The sequence below is a fragment of the Megascapheus bottae genome, chromosome 7 (assembly GCF_031878675.1).
Source record: "Megascapheus bottae isolate mThoBot1 chromosome 7, mThoBot2.hap1, whole genome shotgun sequence".
Classification (NCBI taxonomy): Eukaryota; Metazoa; Chordata; class Mammalia; order Rodentia; family Geomyidae; genus Megascapheus; species Megascapheus bottae.
Window position 1 is genome coordinate 58069751 of NC_143515.1, and position 20809 is coordinate 58090559.

The window sequence follows — 20809 nt, forward strand, 5'->3', positions numbered from 1 at the left end:
AGTATAGTAAAATTAAAAATTAAAAATTAATGGGCAATTTATTCCAAATCAGAAGTTATATCATGATAGGCTCGCAGTATTAAAAAAAAGTTTTAAGAAAAAAATATAAAATGAACACTGGAAAATTATTCTTATATGAACTGGTAGAACTTCTCATTTAGAACATCTGGCAAACTCCCTGGTCTACACCCAGTGTTCTGCCAATAAATAGTATGTTTGAAAACATAACTTGATTCTTACTATATTTATGTACTACACAAATTATTAATGTGTTTTATTCTTTTTTGTTAGATTATGTCTAAGCACTTGGACAGCCCCCCAGCCATTCCTCCTAGGCAACCCACATCAAAAGTCTATTCACCTCGATATTCAGTATCAGACCGGACCTCTCTATCAGACCCTCCTGAAAGCCCTCCCTTGTTACCACCACGAGAACCTGTGAGGACACCTGATGTTTTTTCAAGCTCACCACTGCATCTCCAACCTCCCCCTTTGGGCAAAAAGAGTGACCATGGCAATGCCTTCTTTCCAAACAGTCCTGCTCCCTTTACACCACCACCTCCTCAGACCCCTTCTCCTCATGGCACAAGAAGGCATCTGCCGTCACCACCATTGACACAAGAAGTGGACCTCCATTCCATTGCTGGGCCTCCTGTTCCTCCACGTCAAAGCACTTCTCAACATATTCCTAAACTCCCTCCAAAAACTTACAAGAGGGAACATACACACCCCTCCATGCACAGAGATGGACCGCCACTGTTGGAGAATGCCCATTCTTCCTGAGTTCCTCTGAACTAGGAGGTCCACCTTCCTAGCCCCAAGTCCATTGCTGGCAATGGATGCACTGAGCGTGCCAGCACTGAGGAGTTAAAACACTAATGACTCCACTTCAAGATGCAGTATAAGACAGTGAATTTTAAAATAGTTATAATTATGAAATGAAATGGTATTTCAGTTTTAGTTTATGGAGAGACTGATGTAGAGGAATTGGACAAGTGATTGCACCTGAAAATCAGTTGAAGGGACTTTTCATTGCCAATAAGCAAGTCCTTACTTGGTGAAGTGATCTTTATTGTAAAGGGATGGGAGCATAGTCTAGTGTCCAGCAGGCCCACACGAGGACAGTTTTTATAATTCAAAATATTATGCACTTTTAAAAAATTCTTAAACAGGGATTTTACTATCCTCCTTTGTTTTCCTTTGCTTTACTCTTCTACTTTAGAATACTTTCATAAAAGTCATACAGAGGACTGTGAGGAAGGCTGTGGTACCTGGCCTTGTTGATAGCAAGCCCAGCACTGTGCAGCAGTCCTGTTTACAATTACAGAGAATTGAATGGGTACCGAGGCTTCACCAAAGAGGTACTTTTTGTTGTTGTTGTTGTTTTAAAAATAATGATACCAATTTTAAGAACATTCCCCATCTGTTCCCACACGTAAACAAAACATGGTGGTGTTGCCTTCAAAGGAGAAGTGAACTTTCTAAGAATTGTAACTGTCAAATGTACTTTTGACATTTAGGAGACTGTTGACCTCTGCTAGATTGTTACCCCACCCCTTTCCCACAAAGGTTTACCAATGAAACATGTCCTGGCTCGTAGCTGTCCTTCTAACCATCCCATGGAAATGTAGGCACCAGTGTGAAATGGAGCACTTGCTGGGCACCACTGACACATTTGTATTTTGCCTGTAGTGGAGTAGGCTGCATACCTAGACTTACCTTCTTCCATTGCCTAGATCGTGTGTATATAATGAACGTTATATAATATACCTGGCAGGTCTGTTTTAATTTAATTGAATAAAGATAAAAATACTTTGTTTGGCTGGCATATATTAAATTATTCTATGGAGAAAATGGTTGATTCTTTTTTTTTTTTTCCAGTTGAAACACACACAAAAAAGCACTAAGTATAAAAGCACGTATTGTGGTACGCCCTGGTTACTATTTCTGGATATATGTATTAATCTTTAAAGAATGATGTGAAGTTGCAGTTTGACATGTAGGAAGATACTTGGCTAGAATAGGATGGATATCTTTTTAATTTCCTAAGCAACACATATACAGTTTGTCAAGGTTTTTGTTGAGCATTCTACCTTGCTTAAGGTCTTCTGCTCTATCAGAATTATTCATTCTAGAACATCTACCTACATCATTGAAATCACAATGTGGATTATTCATTAAGCCTATGTACTGCTCTTCTAAGTCTAACAAATACTGTGACTTAAATGCATGCAACTTGTTGAAGAGAAAATGTTTTATTATTCCCAACTATAATGTCTGTGAAATGTGAAGTATTCCATCCTTAGAGTGTCATCAGTATCTGCATGTGTCCGCTGAATAATGAAGCAACATTTCAGCATTTCTGTTAACCATGTGGTTAGGAGTACCACATCATGGTGGAAACCTAGTACTTTAATAATTTTTGTCATATTTATTAGAGCATTAAATGTACATCATGATAGTAGAATGTATAGTCCTATAAGACCAGAAAGTATGTTAATCGCATCATTAAGCAGTCCATCCTATCATATCGTTTCTTATTTATTAAGAGTTGAGTCTTTTTTGTTTAGTATCCCTACCATTTAATAGTAGCCATTTTTTCTTTGTATAATGTTCCTCTTTTAAAAGTGTCCTAAAATGTTAATTTCAAATCCGCTCTTGGATGCAAAATATTCATAAGAGCATTCGTTTAATGAATATTATCTATGCCTATTTAGTATTGCTGCTACAGTTAATTGTGATACACATTCCAGAATCTCCCATGGCTTTTTATTGGGCCAGCCTAACTGTCTATAGGATTATTGTTTCTGTGACTTACACTTCTTGGTTATCCCATCCCTACTCCAAATGAGAACCCAAGAAGTCATATTGGCATTACATTCTGTATCATTGGCTAGTGTGTTAACCTTCAATAAGGTGATGACCTATAAAGAAGAAAAACTGGATTGGAATTCAAATCATATTTCTCCCAAAGGGAACCATTCTTCTACCCTGTGGTTCTAGAAGACCACTTCACTGTGCAACAGTTTTATATGCATTGTGAATAGAGGATATTTTTATTCTGAAGTATGACATTTGAATAAAAATATTTTCTGTTGTAGTGGTAACTGAGTAGAAAAATGCCAGTTGAATGCCCTTATGTGGAGGTGAAGACTGTATCCTTTTTCTTATGTGAAACATTATCTAGCTAATAAATTTCTCCTTAGTAGTAACTGAATCAGGGACAAGAAGTGGCAGAAAAAAATAATGCATCATTACAAAATTCCGCTTTTGAATCCAAGACATAAGGTAATCAGTGCAGCATGATCTTTTATTACCATGTTCCAACATGTGGAGTATTGCATTATCTTTGAATCACAAAATGAGTATTTCAAGGCTGAAGTTACTTAGAGGGCTCATAACCAACATAATAGAAAGGGAAGCTTTTCATATCTTAAGCACTTTCTAAAACAAAAACAGCTAACATTTTAAAATATATTCAAAACCTGAGGCCATTTCTGTTTCTTACCCCCCTCCAAATATAAGTTAAGACTATAATGATAGTCTTACACAGTTGAAAGTTTGCTTAAATAAAAGGTTGTTGGGCATCAAAGTATGTATTTAGTAAGTTTCTATTCTGTAACTCACATATATTTTAGCGAGTGAGTTTTAATGAATGAGTTGAGAATATACACACTAACACAATCAGCAAAGCAGTCTAGCAAGCAAGTACTGTTTCAGAGGGAGGCTATCTTAGGGTTCTAAATTCTTCCTTAATGTCATCAGAAATCAGTTTCTTCATGCAAAACAAAAATGAGTTGGTATGTATTGATCATGATCTCTGTGATTCTCAAATTTGGCTCACTTCAGTCTTTAATTTCACTGTCTCTTAAATTGATGGCTTAAATTCAGATTAATGGCTCAGTGGGAGAGTTGATCCAATTTATTAGTGTTGTACATACTGAGAGAATTTTGTTTTCAGATTCAGAAACAGTGTAACCATTTATTTCTTGGTATTCTGCTGCGATGGATAGGTTAACTTATTTTGACCTATATTATGTGACTATTGATTATTGCAGAGCATTAATCTTTACCATTAAATACACAGTACAAGATTAATTTTGATTTGGCTGAAAAAGAATTATGCAGTAAAATTGTAAGGGAAAATGATGACTTTATTCAGTATTTTCTCTTTAGAAACATCTCACTACTTTTGAAATCCCCTATACATGAGCCCATGAGATATTCTGAATTCTAGTTAAGAAATAAAAGCATGATGTCTATGGTAAATCTAAACAACAAAAGCACTTGTACCTTCTCTTATAAATTTCATGCCTTATTTTCCATTTATGACACCGTAAAGTGCATTTTCTGTCAACTGTGAGCAAATTTCCCTTTTGCCTTTAATGAAAATAGTGCATTAAATAGCCAACTGCTGCAAAATTATAAAGTAAGATAGCTAAAGGTGGGTCACATTGGACTGCCACTCAGAATCCAGATGCATAAAGATGGAAGTTACATTGGGTGTGGCTTAAGAGCGCACACCTGTGCCAGATGCATGCCACTTTCAGTAGCTGCCAAACGTGCCTTTAATTAAGAACATCTCTAATTTTTTTCTTCAGATCAAGTCAGCATTTTGGGGCGGGATTAGGGCAGGGGACTTTGGGGTGCAAATATCTGGTGAAATCACCAGAAAATTTGTTTGTCAAAGTGACATGTATAATTTTAGTTGAGATGTGTCTGTGTATATATGTGTACTTGCCTTTGTTTAGTAGCACGGTTATTTGCTAAGATAATTGTCAAAAAAAAATGCTCTGTCTTACTATGATGTAAGAGCGAAGTGTGGTCTATACATCTAATATGGCCTTTGTACCAACCATGTTCCTAGGTAATCTTTGTACTCTGTGTGCAGCAGTATTTGGTTTGCGTTTAAAGTGAAAATAATGGCTGTTATTTTTCTGGCATTACTAAGATAAACTGAAAAATAATAAAGAAAAATGCCTTACATAGCCCACAAGTGTATCATTTTTGCATGTGTTTACTTGAGAGTGCAGTATTTTTATGTCATTAACAATGGTTATTTAGCTTAAACTTTCCATGGAGAACTACTTTGCATTTAATTGTGGTCTTATTTTGAGGATACTTTCTTTTTTGGTAATAAGTCAGTGCAAAAGGATAAATAAGTTTTTTGTTTTTGGTTTTGGGTTTGTTTTTTTTTTTTCCAGTCCTGAAGTTTGAACTCAGGGCCTGGGCACTACCCTTGAGCTTTTTCTGTTCAAGGCTAATACTCTACCACTTGCACCACAGCACCATTTCTGGCTTTTTCTGTTTTTGTAGTATTGTGGAATTGAACACAGGACCTCATGCATGCTGGGAAAGTACTCTATCACTAGGTCACGCTCCCTGCTAAGTTCCATATTTTCTAATGTGCCTTGAAGTAGCAAATCCTTGGGTTAGAAATTAGTAAAATGAGTCAGGCACCAGTGGCTCATACTTGTAGTCTTAGCTACTCAGGAGACTGAGATCTGAGGTTCGTGGTTTGAAGCAAGCTGGGGCAGGAAAATCTGTGAGACCTCCAATTAAGTCACAGAAAAAACTGGAACTTGGCACTATGGCTCAAGTGATAAAGTGCTAGCCTTGAGCAAAAGGAGCTCAGGGACAGTACTCAGGTTGAGAGTTAAAGCCTCAGGACCAGGAAAAAAAAAAGTGAAAGAAATTAATAAGATAGCCTGTGTATACCTGAAGTTTCAGAGAGCTATTATATTTTCAAAAGAAGTTTTAGAATATCTTAAGTTTTCTGGCAGACATTTTGCTGAGACCTGCTAGAAAGAACGAAGCAATTTAACTTCAAAACTCTTCCTAGGCTTGGCATACACAGATCTAAGAATGGTCTCAACTAAAGAATTATATAAATATGAAGTCATTTGGAATGGACTATGTAATGTATAAATTGAAGAATCCTTAGAGATCCAAGTCACCTTTCTTAAAAGCAGATACAGGTAAGGCCTGAAGAGGTGAACTGACTGGTATCATGGAACCAGTGGAGCCAGTGATCTCATCTGGATTGAGACCACTGACCCAGTGTTCCTCTCTGCTGTTTACAGGACTGCTTTCAGGGCTGCTTAAAATGGTGATTTCCTGCCACCACTACTTCCTGGGTTTTTTTCCTAGTTTAATAAAAATTGTTTTATACAGATTCTTTTGGTTTGCCACTGTGAAGTCCAAGCATGTTTTACTGATATGTTATTGTAGGTAATTTAGCAATGTTAACATTGATATTAATTGTATTTAATTCTGAATTCACTCAAACCATTACTTTTGAGTTTTAATCAGATAGCTTTTTTTTCTACTTAATTTAACTATGTTACGTTATCATAGATTGTAGGCAATTAAAGTTTCAAGAGCAAGAATATGAGAGCCAATCCCATAGCTGAGACATACTTTTGCAGATTGGATATACTGTAATTCCAAAAAGACAGCTTATGTCCTCACGCTTTAAGATTGCTCATACTTACTGGAGACAAGGAAAATCGACAGTCTGTTTAGAAGCTAATTTCTCTACATTAATAACTCATCAAGAAAGGGAAGAACTGGTAGAGTAAGGTGCTTTGGAATGGCATCTGCTCACAAGAGTGACTTAAAAGAAGTTAGTCTGTTTCTCATCTATACAAGAAGGATGGCATACCTCCCTAGGACTACTATGAAATGTAAAAGTAAATATCTGTACAACGTAATTCCTTTCACAGTATAGATGCTTTTAATAGATAGCAAAGTTATGCAGGATATATTTTTAAAGTTTGCCTGATTTTATAAAGAGGTTGGTTATCCTGACATCATGATTATTTGTTAGTTTGCTTTATTGTTGGTTGTGGGGCTTGATCTCAGGCCCTGGGTGCTGTCTCTGAGCTCTTACTGAAGGCAGTGCTCTCCCACCTTGAGCCATGGCTACACTTCCAGTTTTCTGGAAGTTAATTAGAAATAGGAGCTTCACAGACTTTCCTGTCTGGTCTGGCTTTGAATCATGATCCTTGGATCTCAGCCTTCTGAATAGCTAGGATTACCGGCATGAGCCACCAGTGCCGGTGTTGACTTGTTTTTAGGGTGTCCTTTGCCATTTATCATCATTTAAATTGATTTTGTGTTATAAGCATTTGATAAGGATTCATCTAACTATCAACAAATATTTATTATTCCAAGTACAGTTCTGGTTTAAGAAATACAACAGTGAACAAATATCCATCTCATCGTGGGATTTATAATTTGGTGAGATGTAGATAAGTAATAAACACAATAAATAGGATATGATACATTAGAATGTTGTAACTGATTTGAACAAGCCAACAACAACCACCAAACAAAACCATAGGTGACTGAGAATGGGGCCATGGGAAAGTGACGTTTAAATGGAATGGGCACAGTCTGCCTTAAAAAGTCAATATAAATAAACGTTTGTGGGAGGTGAAGGCATGAGACATGCAAGTACCTGAGGATATGCCCTGTCAGAGAAAAACCAGATCAAAATCCAAGGCAGGATGTATCAAGAGCAGTGAGGCTGGTTGTGTGGGAAAAGAATACATGTAAGTAGGCACTATCAGGTTTAACATGTCTAGCTCAAAGCACTAAATGCTGTTGTAATGATTCTGACTTCTGTTTGAAAAAAAGAGAGCCTTTAGAGATTTGAGACAAGAGTGATATAATTGGATTTGCTTTCTGGCTACTCTGTTGAGAATAATAAGTTAAGAAAAGGAATAGACAGGCCAACCTGTTCAGAATAGGGATAAATTTGGAAGACACTAATTAATTGATGGACTGAATATGGGGTAAGAATTATCAAGGATGGCTTCAAGACTTAGTTTGAGCAAATAGAAGGACATGTTTACAATTAACTGAGAAGGGAAAGTTATGACTTGAACACAAGTTTGATACAAGTAGATCAGATATCTTAAAAAAAAAAATCTAAGGGCTAGGAGCATAGCCAAGTAGTAGAGTGCTTGCCTAGCATGCACAAAGCCCTGAGTTCAATACCTTGGTACCACAAACAGAAAAAGCCAGAAGCGGCATTGTGCCTTATTTGGCAGAGCACCAGCCTTGAGCAAAGAGTGTGTCCAAGGGGCCAGGAGTTTGGCCTAGTTGTTGAGTGCTTGCCTAGCATGCATGAAAGCCCGGGTCCCACATACATAGAAAAAAGCTGGAAGTGATGCTGTGGCTCAAGTGGTGGAGCTCTGGCCTTGAGAAAAAGTCCAAGGACAATGCTCAGGCCCTGAGTTCTAGGCCCAAGACTGGCAAAAATTTTTAAAGGAACAGGAATTTGGCCTAGTGGTAGAGTGCTTGCCTAGCATGCATGAAGACCTGGGTTCGATTTCTCGGTACCACATACATAGAAAAAAGCCAGAAGTAGTGCTGAGGCTCAAGTGGTAGAGCTCTAACCTTGAGAAAGTCCAAGGACAGTGCTCAGGCCCTGAGCTCAAGCCCAGGACTGGCAAAAAAAAAAAAAACTGGTGGTCATTTTCATGACCAATTTTTAGTATGATAATGAGTATCAAACTCAGGGCATGTGTGGACTGCACTGTACCACCGAGCTACATTCTTAGCCCAGAAGAGAATGAGATCACCTAAGAGAATTTGGGCACTCAAATATCAAAGGAGTAAGGAAGCAGAAGTGACAAACCAAGAAGGAAGTGTCAAGGATGAAAAATGACAAACAGAAACATGTTGTGTCCTTAGGGTACAGTAAATGATTTCAGAAGGAGAAAGTGACCCAATACTTCTTGACAGCGTAAGATAACTGAGAGTGGACCATGTGTTTAGCATGTGGATGACACTCATACCTAGACCCAAGGAGTCAGGGGGAGGGGAGTTAGTGAAAGTTACAGGGACAATAAATTGTTAATTATATCTCAAGGGAATGAGGCAAGATGCTGAAAATAACTATTGTACAGAGAGGGGAAAGATTTAGAAGACAATATTATGTACTAAACTCTTGAAAAACAAGAGTTTGGGGTTGGGAGTTTGGCCTAGTGGTAAGAATGTTTGCCTAACATGCACAAAGACTGGAGTTTGATTCCTCGGTACCACATACATAGAAAAAGCCAGAAGTGGCTTTTTCTGTGGCTCCAGTGGTAGAGCTCTAGCCTTGCTCAGGCCCTGAGTTCAAGCCCCAGGACTGGCAAAAAAGAAAAAGAATTTGGAACACAAGTTATTTACTTTGAGGATAAAAATATTGACTAATTTGAACATCTGACAACTTCTCAAAAGCATTTTAACACTGCCTAAATTCATATAATTGTGTTTGTGTTTTCTGGGGGACAGGGCATTGGTACTAGGGATTAAACAAACTCTACCCCTTGAGCTATACCACCAAACATGTACTGCTCTATTTTTTCTCAAGATACCTGATCCTTACTGAATGTTCAGCCATGTGTTTTAAGTCATCTTCAAATATAACTTTCCCTCCTCAGTTAACCATACCCCTCCCCATCATTTGAGACTCGCTGTCCTTATACCATAGGGCTAGGAGACTAGGAGACTTAGAGATCAAGAGTACTGTAAGTTTATCTTTAGGTCAATATTTAGGAGATGAGAATCCCAATATTGTTGTTTTATGTGTGATAGGAAAGTTATTGACAGTGTTTCAAGAAAAAGATATTAGTCTGTAAACTAAATTTTATTTTGCAATTGAATATAAAACATTTTATGATCATTTTAAGTGCATATAATTCTCCGGAACTTGCCATAAATTTGACCACTTTATGATATGTATTTGTCATGTGTGTATGTATACTTGTATGTATGTGCCAGTACCAGGGCTTGAACTCAGTGCCCAGAGGCCAGGCACTGTCTCTTATCTTCTGTTTGCTCAAAGTTATATCACTTGAGCCACAGTTCCACTTTTGCCTTTCTGATGATTAACTGAGAATAAGAATCTCATGGACTTTCCTACTCAGACTGGCTTCAAGCTTTGACTCATCAGATCTCAACCTCCTTAGTAGCCACCAGTGCCCAACAATGTATACTTTTAATCAAAACCTTAACTGTGTATGACGGCAAAGGTCACAAAGAATACAAAAATATTAGCCTGGGTTTCAATTAATGATTAATTTTCTGTATCTCAGGGTAAATCTAATCAATTCTCTATTCTGCCCTAAAATTAAATTTATTAAAAAGAATCAGCTGAAATTTGCAGACTAGATCATCTATTATTGGTCTAAGGAAGTAGTGGCTGTTTCAAATGCAGAGGCCTGGACTAAATCTAAATCTTCAGTTCATTAGGATTCAGTGTCCAGAACTCGGCATGTTTACAAGCATCCTCATGGAGATGCTACCATGAATAAACTCTTGGAGGAAGTGAAGGGTGAGATGTGAATTATTTTAGAAAACACTATTCAAAGGATTTCATTGGCAATCCAGTTTCGAGCTCAGATTAAACTGTTACATGATAAACAGCCAACTAGAAGAAGCCAAAACTTTTGTTCCAAAAATCCTTAGTTCTCAAAGCTTCCAACCTGCTTAGGAAAACAAGAAAGTTCTTGTTTAAGTTTGCATGTAGATACCACAAGTCTGCAAAAGATATATAACTTCCTGGCCTCTGTAAAAACTAGCATCTTTTGTTGTAGTTTTTCTTCCTGCTTATCAAAACAAATACTTTCTGAAGATATCCTAGGTCTCTTGTGTAAAGTGCACTTCTCAAGATGGCTGGAGATCTCAGATATAGAGATTCTTATCCCTAGTGCAACATTACATTAAAGGGAGGAAAGAGAGAGAGTGAGGAGGAGAGAGAGAGGAAGGAGCTAGAGAATAGGCGTAAAACAAGAGTGATTTGGGGTAAGTTTATGGTAAGCTTACTGGGAAACAGTAGATGGTCAGTGTAGTCGAGTGAAGTCACTTTACCCTGAAGACAAAGTATGAGATGGTCATCAGAATGAACCCCATCAGCCATCCTGGAGAGAGATCCTGAAGTATCATCCAAGAAATTTGCAGTTCCAGGGAAGGCAAAAGTAAAGTATCATATAAAGCCATGTTGAGCAATATGGATGTTAGACACATGTAGGATGGAGTAGGATGGAGAGGGGAAGGGGTGCTGAAGACAGAAATCTATATCACCTCCAAGTATCAGGAGATGGGGACCAAGTAGAGCAGCTTTTATTATGAATTTCATGTGTCAGTTTTATAAAATACAGATATAACATCAAGATTTTTCAGAGGATGCTATCAAAATGAAAATTTAGGAGTTTTTTTTAAACCAGGAATGAAATGTTTTAATGACAAACAATATATGAAAGACAAAAAAATCTTGTTTACATTTTTATTTAAGAGGATGTGAATTGTTTCATTTTATATGTCCAAGTAATTTGACATTATACTCTCAAGCAGTGCCCCAAAACAACCTTGTCCTAAAAGTAGAGAAAAAATCTAACTTCAAACATATCTATTAATTTAGGGGAGAGGAAAACTTTGGCTTAAATGCTGCAAATTTGAAAAACATCGCAGTGATCCCTTCTATGTTCTAGACCCCTACTATTCAAAATTCTCAAGGAAGAGTTCCTAATTAACCATCAAATGAGGAGAAGACTATTGGGAATACTAGTTTATCAAAGTGTGTTCACAGAGGTGCAGTGTACAAAGAAGTTAATTTGAGTGCCAAGATTGTGAATGAATGGAAGCCAAATCCCCTAATTTTGACAACTTTTTGGGAATGGGGACCATTTTAAAGCTATTTTTCTATTATGAATCTGATATTTATGGCCTGTTAAGGATACTGATTATGACATATTCATGTGGAAACAGAACACAGAGACAAGCAGGCTTTGTTTTACATGATCTGTAAAAGCTTTCTTTCTTTACATCTTCTGGGGATGGGTAGGGGGAAGTGAATATATCCCTGAGTTTTTATTCTGACCTGGTATTTGTAGCAAGCAGTGTGTGTGCAAGCCATTAAAGCACTAGTGCCATTACCACCTTCTGTCCAGACTGAAGAAACCCTTTTTAAGATGATGTGGCTAAATCGGTGTCTTTTTTTCCTGGACACTGATTCTAAGTGTGTGTGACACTCAGGATTACTAGTGAATTTAAAATACTGCATACTCAAAAAATAAAGACTCTGAACTCTTCCCATCCTCAGCACTCCCCAGTCTCCACTCCCATTGCTGCAGCAATCATCACTCCCTTTCTTGATTAATTTCTATAACCATAAAACAAGCTTGGATCCTCTTATATCACAGTTTAGTCACAATGTCCCTATAACTCAGATTTTGGTATGTAGAATATAATTGGGTTAATCCCTTGCCTGCAAGGGATATTATATATCACCTGAGGGATTTTTGAATGATACATGGTAAGATATCACTGATCCCTGACATAATTATATGTGTCTAAGCACTCAGGGAAGGACTAATCAGCTAGATGACTAGGACGCCCACAAGTCACATCCATGTTAAATAAAAACATACTCAAGATGATGCTAGGGGAATGACTTCAAGGTGCCAGATTTTGTTCTTACATTTATTTTCCTCCAAATTTATTGTGTTTTCTGAAATGGTGTGAGAGGTCTTCAGTTCCCTTTTCCCAAGTGTTGAGGTTCAAAAAGCCAGGTCTTAACCATAGACTAATCTTCATCTCTTCATGTCTTGTATGTTGATTTAAGTTTCATATGTAAGTATTTATATGAGTTTTTCTTGGGGATTTATACATTGAAATATATATATATATATTCCTACACAAATATATACACGTCTTTTAATCCTCATCTTACCACTTGACAATACAACTTTTAAATATGTTTTACACAGCTGTTCCTTGGTCAAGGTCATTTGCAAGAGCAAGTCGGTTTCTGAAGAAATCTTGTTTGGTGGGTGAAGGATCCATTGAGGGATTCTCATTAGTTTTTTCCCTGTATTCTGATCCACTGGACCTAAAATCTCAGCACACAGATAAAGTACAGGTTGATTTGGTTTTACTTGTTTTCAAATAGTTTATCTATCCAAATTGTTTTGCATTTGTAAAACAGTTGCCTTCTAGATTTGGAATAAATCTTACTCTCCTAAATTTTAAGACTCAAGATATGTGTTATCTAGGATTTCCAGCAAACATAAAGAGAATTCTTTCTAATGCCTCCTCAACACAGTTGTAACCACTGTATATGTCGGTGTAAGATACCATGTTATTACACTGTAGTAAGGGAAGAAAAGCTCAGAAAATGCACAATATCCTATTTTTGGTGAAGTAACTATACCATAAAAATACCAAAGCCCTAAAATTAAAATGGACCGAACCCAACCAAAGCTATTAAGGGCCTTAACTGAATCTAGGCATTGCATTACAAACTCTTGCTTTTGCTTATTTTCATTTTTAAATGAATGATTTATTGAAGCCAACCACATAAATATGCTACATTTGTTAGAATGCAGAAGTCAGTACAGTAATCAGATTGAGGAGATACTATAATCTCAGCCACCACAAAGGAAACCAAGGCCAATCAATAGTCAACACTGAAATCAGTCCATCTGAGTCCCCAGTCGAGGATCATTCTTCCTTTAGATCTTGGTTAAGCCAGTGGGTAATCCATTCCAGCTCTGCACCTTCTCCAGTTTGTTCATGTCAGAAGTCCCTGGAGGGAGGAGGCTTTCTGGAAATAACCTCTAATAAGCTAGACAGGGCCCCATTCACTAATGTAAACTCTGAGCTAGGATGGGTAAAACTAGCCCTATAGCCAAGAATCAGTATCAAAAGACCTCATGCAGGATATATGAAAATGATGCAAGACAAAGAAAGCTCTTTGTCCAAAGTTCCTACACAGCTACACAATTTCTCATATGCTGAGGTTGAGTTAGGTGTGCTCCCCTGTCCACAAACAAATAGCTGACTATCTGCATTCATTGTCATGCACTTTCTTTCACTGTTGTGTTAGGACACTGTTTTGTTTTGTCTTGTTTTGCCAGTCCCAGGGCTTGAACTCAGGGCCTGAGCACTGTCCTTGGGCTTTCTCAAGGGTAGAGCTCTACTACTTGAGTTGCTCCCATTTCCAGCTTTTTCTATGTATGTGGTGCCCAAGAATCGAACCCAGGTCTTTGTGCATGCTACCACTCTACCACTAGGTCAAACTCCAGGCCAGTAGACTATTTTTGATTCTTTGCTTTTATTAGTGAATTATAAGTCTATTATATACTGAATAAACTAGCCAGATTCAGATGTTCCTTTACATTAGTCAAGGAAAGAAAGTGATTCCACACACTCCTGGTTGTGTGGAGATCTGATGGGTGGACTAGGCATTTTCACTTTGTACCCTGGTCTGACTTATCCCAGATGAAGTCAAAGAGGCTCGCCATGCCTTTAACTTTGGTAAGGAGTATTTCTGGGCCACATCCCAGCGAAGAGAGGAAAGCTACTTTCAACTCTAGTACATTTGGATGGGGTGAAGTTCTCTTTCACTCATAGGCCCCCTAAATCCTCCCTTGAAAAAGTCTTCACATGCTCCTCTCTATCACTTTGAGACTTCTCACCTCTCAGTATTCTTGCCTACTTCAAATCACCCCCCCAATCAATATGGTTGTGCCCCTAATGTGCAGAAGTTATATTTTGATCTTTTCATCCTTTGCCTATGTCTTCTGTTCAGGAGCCTAGGAATGCCCTTCTTTTTCCTTTTTCTTTCTTTTTTCCCCCCACCAGGGGCAGCAAGCAGAGAGCAGGAATTGAATGGGGTTGATTTTTTTTTGTGCCAGTTCTGGGGCTTGAACTCAGGGCACGGGCACTCTCCTTGAGCATTCTCAAGGCTAGCACTCTACCACTTCTGGCTTTTTCTGTGCATGTGGTACGAAGGAATCAAACTCAGGGCTTCGTCCATACTAGCAAGCACTCTACCACTAGGCCACACTCCTGGATCCTGCAATTTCTTCTAAATTATTCTTGCCCATGACAGTTTCTCAACAGAAAGTCATTAATCAAAACTTAAAAATCATCACCTCACATTTCCCCTCTTATCTACATCTGATCTTTCCAAAACCCAACATGTTCCACTTTGATGTTCCCACATGCAACTGTTCAATGTTTACCTGGAAATGGGAAAGCTTTGATGTCACCACCAGCCCCAAGGACCACAGAAATCTTCACCAGTTGCGTTCCCATTTCTGAAACAAATGCCAAAATCGCCCTGTCTAGTTTTTAAAGTCCACAGACTCCACTTGATTTTTTTTTTTATAAAAACTGCTCTTTTACTTTCCCTCTGTTTCCAGTATCTGAATGACTTTTCGTATCTTAGTGTTAACTACAAATTGACTAATGGCTAACTTGCTAATCCTTTTCAAAACTATCCTTCTACTGTCCCCATAACTGAAAGTTCATTTTCAAATCTTTTTAAAATCGATTTGAACTGACCTCTTGATAATGTTCAGCATGCTGTATGGACACCTGGACTCTTCCAGAGGTGTGTCTGTTAGGATCTGAACTGTTGCAGAGACACAGAAATGGCTTTTGAGCTCCCACAGCTATCTTGGTTGACTTGAGGGCACATTTAAGCAGACTCTAAAGAGACAACCACTCAGTAGGAAAAGGTATAATGGCTGCCAGTGTATTCTAACAGATGGCCATATAAGTATTTGATAGAAAGCGAAAAAGAGAATAGTCTTGTTACTAACTTTGCTTACATTCAAGTAACAAAGACAAATACAAGTTGGTTATTCAACATGTTCAGTACTGGTAAACGTGGGAAGTCTAGAGCTGGGAAAGGGAAAGAGGTGGAGTCTAATACCACAGAAGCCTCTCTGAGTTAAGAAGAATTGGCCTGGGATGGGGAAATCTGGCCTCCTTGAAAGCCTTAGAAGACATGTGCATGGAGAAAAAAGTAAGGGTTTTGTCAACTGTTCTCCTACCCAAACCAGTTAGCTTTGGTAGTGGATGTGTAATGAATATTTGTTGAGTATTTATTACATGCTAGATACTGTAACTTGAAGTTAAGTTACCCTTACATTGAATTATAAACTCCTAATGGATAGGATTTCTAGGGCTTGTACCTAGTACACTAAAGACTGATTTCACATGGCCTATTGAGAAATATTAATAAATGATCTAAAATACTCTTTAAATAGTCCCTTGATTTTTAAAATTATATAGATAATTAAATGAGATGTAAGAGATCCCCAAAGCAGGTAAGAATGGGGAAGGGCTTGAGATGGGCTTCAGGAGGTGGAAAAGAAGGTCAGGGTAAAATGATTGCTTAGTTCTTTGGTATTCCTGCTTTGTATTATATAGTTTGTTCCATGGACTTGGTTGAACAAATACAAAACAGTTGAGAAGACACCAAAAGAAGAAGATTCCCTGACATTTATTTATACGAGCCCTGTAGAAGTACTTTCTTAGTGTGTAATTTTAAAAATAGATTATGAGGTGATAGGTGGAGGCAGGGTGGTGATGGAGATAGAAATACCCTAAGGCATGTCACAAAATACTAAAAAGCCAGGGAATTGTTAAGAAAACAGAATCATTCGGACGCCAAAGTCTTTATCTTATGCTCCCTCCCTCAAGTGTGACAATTAAAAGAAAGTGCCACCTACATTCCCTACTCCTAAACTGTCTTACATGATCCTTTTTCTTATAGCCACCATCCAAAGAATACACCCATCCAAGAACACTTGTTTACCCAAGCGCAAGCTTATATATGAAAGATGAAGTACTATTTGCCTTAGCCTTCACAACAGTCTAGGTTTAGGGCCTTTCCAGTTTCCATATAGCATCTTCTAGAAGAGATAGTTTATTTTCCAACTTGCTCAAGAGCAAGGTGTCTCATACAGCATCACCCATCCATATTAGTTCTGTTCCTGGCTTTTAGAAATTGTTACAAAATATGTAAAGTCACTTAACATTTTTAAACTCTAAGATATGTAAACTTTATTCTGATAAATTCTTGAAACCTATCATGGTTATGTAACCTGGTATCTGTCTAGCACAAATGTTCCTGAAAGGGGAATAATCAAAGGGTCATTCATTCCCTCAAATATCATGGGCATTTTTCAGGACTTTTTTTTTTAATGATGTCAGCTTGACTCCCCTTTGAATCCTGTGGGTGTAAGCATTCGGCCCTCCCAGCCTCAGAGGGAAGAGAACCCTTTCTCAGGTTTTCTGTTGCATCTGGCTCCATGCCTAGCTTCATCCCGAAGCAGCATTCTGGGTGTGTGGGGCCACCAGCCAAACAAGCCCCTATGGAACAAAAAGTGTGTCAGTGTAGACAGGAATGAGCCTCTAAAGGGCTGTAGAGGAGGAAGGCAGTGAACCCCAAACATGACATAAGTGGCCCATTTGGGCCTAACAAGCCTAACTCTGGAGTAGCTCTAGAACCCAGCATTAGCTAGTGCTGCCATAAGTGTCTGAAATAGTGCATGCAACTAAGAACAGTGTATTCTCATTTGAGTTTAGTAAAAGACCCTGGCCCTTTTGTGCCACGTTTAGGCCTCTTCCCTTTCTCTCTATAGTATCATACTGAGGACTTTCCATGGTCCTTAGAGAAAACACTCAGGAGAAGCTATGTTTCTTTATCCCATGTCCAATCTCCAAAGTTCTCACTGTGGCATTATGTCAAATCCAATAATCCAGGAAAGCCTGCCCAAGGGAAAGTCATCTGTGTGGCCTTACCTTTACTTTCACTTAGATAACACTTCAGATTTTAGATACAAAAGACAGTTCCAGTATTGTTAACAAAAATACGACTGATGCAGACTGATCTATGAGAAAGGACAAGAGGACTAAAGAAATCTGCTGGCCCTTTAAAGAAGAATCTTAAAATGAAGACTTAAAGCAATTAACCAGCATGAATTTGAGGAGCCAGATAGCAAGTCCTCTGCATTACATCAGTAGGTTATACCAAGATAAAAATATGGTCTGCCTGCATGGTGAATCTTCTTCTTCCCTTTTTCCCCTTTTCTTTTGTGTTGGTACTGGGGCTGGAACTAATGGCCTGGGTGCTATCCCTGAGATTTTTTTTTTCTCAAGGCTAACACTCTACCACTTAAGCCACAGTTCCACTTCCAGCTTTTTGGTAGTTAATTGGAGTCTCACAGACCTTCCTGCCTGGGCTGGCTTTAAACCATAATTCTCAGATCTCAGCCTCCAGAGTGGCTAGGATTACAGGTGTGAGCCAGTGTGCCTGCCTGCCTAGTGAAATGTTAGAATCACAGGCCCACGGTCACACAAATTTCTTTCTTTTGGTGATAAAAAGATATGACTACTTGGTCTTTGCTACAACAAACAATAGATAAAGCAAATCTTCACATTAGAAATGACTCTGACAATTTCTTGAGCAGTCTTGCAGTCGTGTGGGAATCCTTTTTACAGTCCCTTGCCCAGAATCACCTAGTTTTATTTTAGAGATCTTACTCTCATGAGATCACCAGTTCTAGTTCTAGGCAGGTGCATTCTTGGGGAGTTCAGCCTCTCACTTATGCTAGTTCTGCTCTCTAGATACAGAGAAGGCATATCTACTCCTTTTGTCTTCAAGCAACTGGCAGAACTTTTTTTTTTGCTTGTCTCTGATAAACAGAATTTGTAAAGGAATAAGTGGTAGATGGTTTTCCAACAGCCAGTATCCACACATTATAAATCACAGTGGAATACTATGGTTTAAAAAAATGGTAAGGTTCAAGTAGTATTCTTAAGAGTTTGGAGTCCTTAGGATTTCAGAGCCTAATTCCTCAAGTTCACACTGGAAAGTTCTCTGCTTCTAGATTCTTCCATCCCTGTCAACCCTAACAGAAATAGTCACTAGGCCAAGAAAGATGTATCCATGAACCTATAGAGAGATAAACAATTCTTAACTCCTTAATCCCTGAAGAAAGCAGCTGAGTATCCAGCAATAGTCATCAATGCCCTGGACTGTACTATAAGGAGACCTGGGTCATGGTAAACTGCACATCTCTGGTAACATCTAGTAACAACAGGCAAGGATCAACAAAGACCTACTGATCTTAGTAGTATCCTCTGCAATGGAGAGGAATTAGACAAATTACAAATGAAAATACACACACACACACACACACACACACATACACACGCATACACACACACACACACACACACACACACATGCACTAGGCCTTCCTCCTTTTCTTCCATCCAATATTATGGAAATCAGCCAATAATCTCTACCTTCAAGGACAAAGTGTTTTTCTAGCAAGTCTTCAAAACAGCAATAACTCCTTTATTTTCCATCTACTAGAATATGATGGCTTGGTATTTAGAACTGATTGCAAGAACTTCTACCAAGAGAAATTAATAAGGAGAGCTTGTTCCCCAAGGGAAAGCCAGACAACATAAAGTCACTCAAGCAGTCACTAGCTGGACTTCTTGATCCCTCAGTGGTCAAATGTTAATGCTCATTTCTCTGCTACATTTATGCTAGTGTTTGGCCCTAACTCCCAGCACTGTATTAACACTGTAACACATCTGTTGGCTGATGTTTCATACAATAATGAAGACTTGGGAAAACCACATGAGGAAATGCCTTGGTTTTGTCTCCTATGTAGGATAGACACTCTATTAATGCAATTTTTTAAACTAAGACCCAAACCAAATCCATTCATCCAAGGAAAACACTAGCAGAAGTCCCAATAAACTCAGGATATGTATAGGCCCATAAAGGGGTTAGTGCTGAGATGGTCTTACAAATCTTCCCACTGGTAGAGATTCTGATGAAGCTCCCATCACACCTAAATCCAGGAGAGCATCCCACTCCTCCCAGCTCCCTTTGGGGGCTCTCCTCTGCTCATGCCTCTCAGGACCCAAGATTTTGGGATAATAGATGGATATGTCAGGGCAGAGGGCTGGGAGATTACAAGGAGAAATATCTTCCCCTCACAGGAATCATGGCCACTGGGTGCAGACAATGAATTTGAAGCGGTTGTGTGAGAACCAAACTATTTGGTAATCATTATTGTTAAAACCTCAAGTCTTATCCCAAAGGAAAATGAGTTACAATGCTGTCTTGTCTAAGGGCTACTCACTTCTTTTTAAAGAGCTTGCGGAAGGAGCTGCGAAAGCCCCCTTTCTGGTCCTGCCTGGGGTTTTGATCGCTGAAAGATGTTTGTTCACTTTCTCTTTCTTCCTTTGGACAGAATCGGGTGGTGTCTTCTAAATGCATCTCCTGAAAACACAAAAGAGGGGATAGTTTTTCACTTTTTTCTAAAAACATCCAATCCTGGCTGTGGGACAGTCTTTCTTTCTTTCCTTCTCCTTTTTCTTTCTTCCCCCTCCCTCCCTATCTTTTCTTTCTTTTTCTTTCTTTCCTTTCCTTCTTCCTTCCTTCTTGATTTTTTTTTCTTTATTTTGTGTCACTTTCCTATCCTACCCTAAAAAACCATCATGAACACCATATCCCAACTAAAGCATATCTAGGCTAGGAAGAAATCAGTGGATGGAAAAAAATTTCTGAATTTGGTATCTTCTACACATTAAACAGTCTAGAGTAGACTATAATGCTAAGTAAAGATAAAGAAATAATTTAGCTAATTATGAAACTATAGAAAATAAAATTTTATTCTGGTGTCAGCATTGCCTTGCTAGAAACCCAGTAATAAGTCCTTCATATCCTTTGCTATATATTTCTTTCTCTATATAATGCAAAACCTGTTTACTGTAACTCTAGGAATTTTGTTTTGTCTTTTGGTTAAACTCGGGAGAGAAACAAGTATACCAATGGGATGTTATTAACACAGTGTACTATTATATCCAAACTTGTATTTCTATCTCTCTATTTTAGGCATAAATAATGGAAGGAGTTTTTAAAAGGTCTAACCCATTGAGAAATGCCAACTAACATTTCCAACTTGTAAATATGCCTTAAATCTATTTCTTC

At 38.2% G+C, this 20809-nt stretch overlaps 2 protein-coding genes across 13 annotated transcripts in view; one reads left to right on the forward strand and one right to left on the reverse strand.

The window, feature by feature from the left end:
• The window catches only part of Sos1 (SOS Ras/Rac guanine nucleotide exchange factor 1), a 104948-nt gene extending 103120 nt beyond the window's left edge, over positions 1-1828 (forward strand). For 2 of the 3 annotated variants that reach the window (XM_090337093.1, XM_090337095.1), the window contains one exon: positions 292-1313. In XM_090337093.1, coding sequence (XP_090193219.1) covers positions 292-783 — 492 coding nt within the window. In that variant the 3' untranslated portion in view covers positions 784-1313. Of the gene's footprint in view, positions 1-291 lie in introns of all 3 variants that reach the window. The other variant, XM_090337096.1, reaches the window with a different exon arrangement.
• Positions 1-20809, reverse strand: part of Arhgef33 (Rho guanine nucleotide exchange factor 33) — a 119078-nt gene that overhangs the window by 31170 nt on the left and 67099 nt on the right. For 4 of the 10 annotated variants that reach the window (XM_090337098.1, XM_090337100.1, XM_090337099.1 and 1 more), the window contains 2 exons: positions 19959-20098; positions 10696-12886 (listed from right to left, as the gene is read on the reverse strand). In XM_090337098.1, the coding sequence (XP_090193224.1) occupies positions 12757-12886; positions 19959-20098 (270 nt within the window). In that variant the 3' untranslated portion in view covers positions 10696-12756. The other 6 variants (XM_090337107.1, XM_090337102.1, XM_090337103.1 and 3 more) reach the window with 5 other exon arrangements.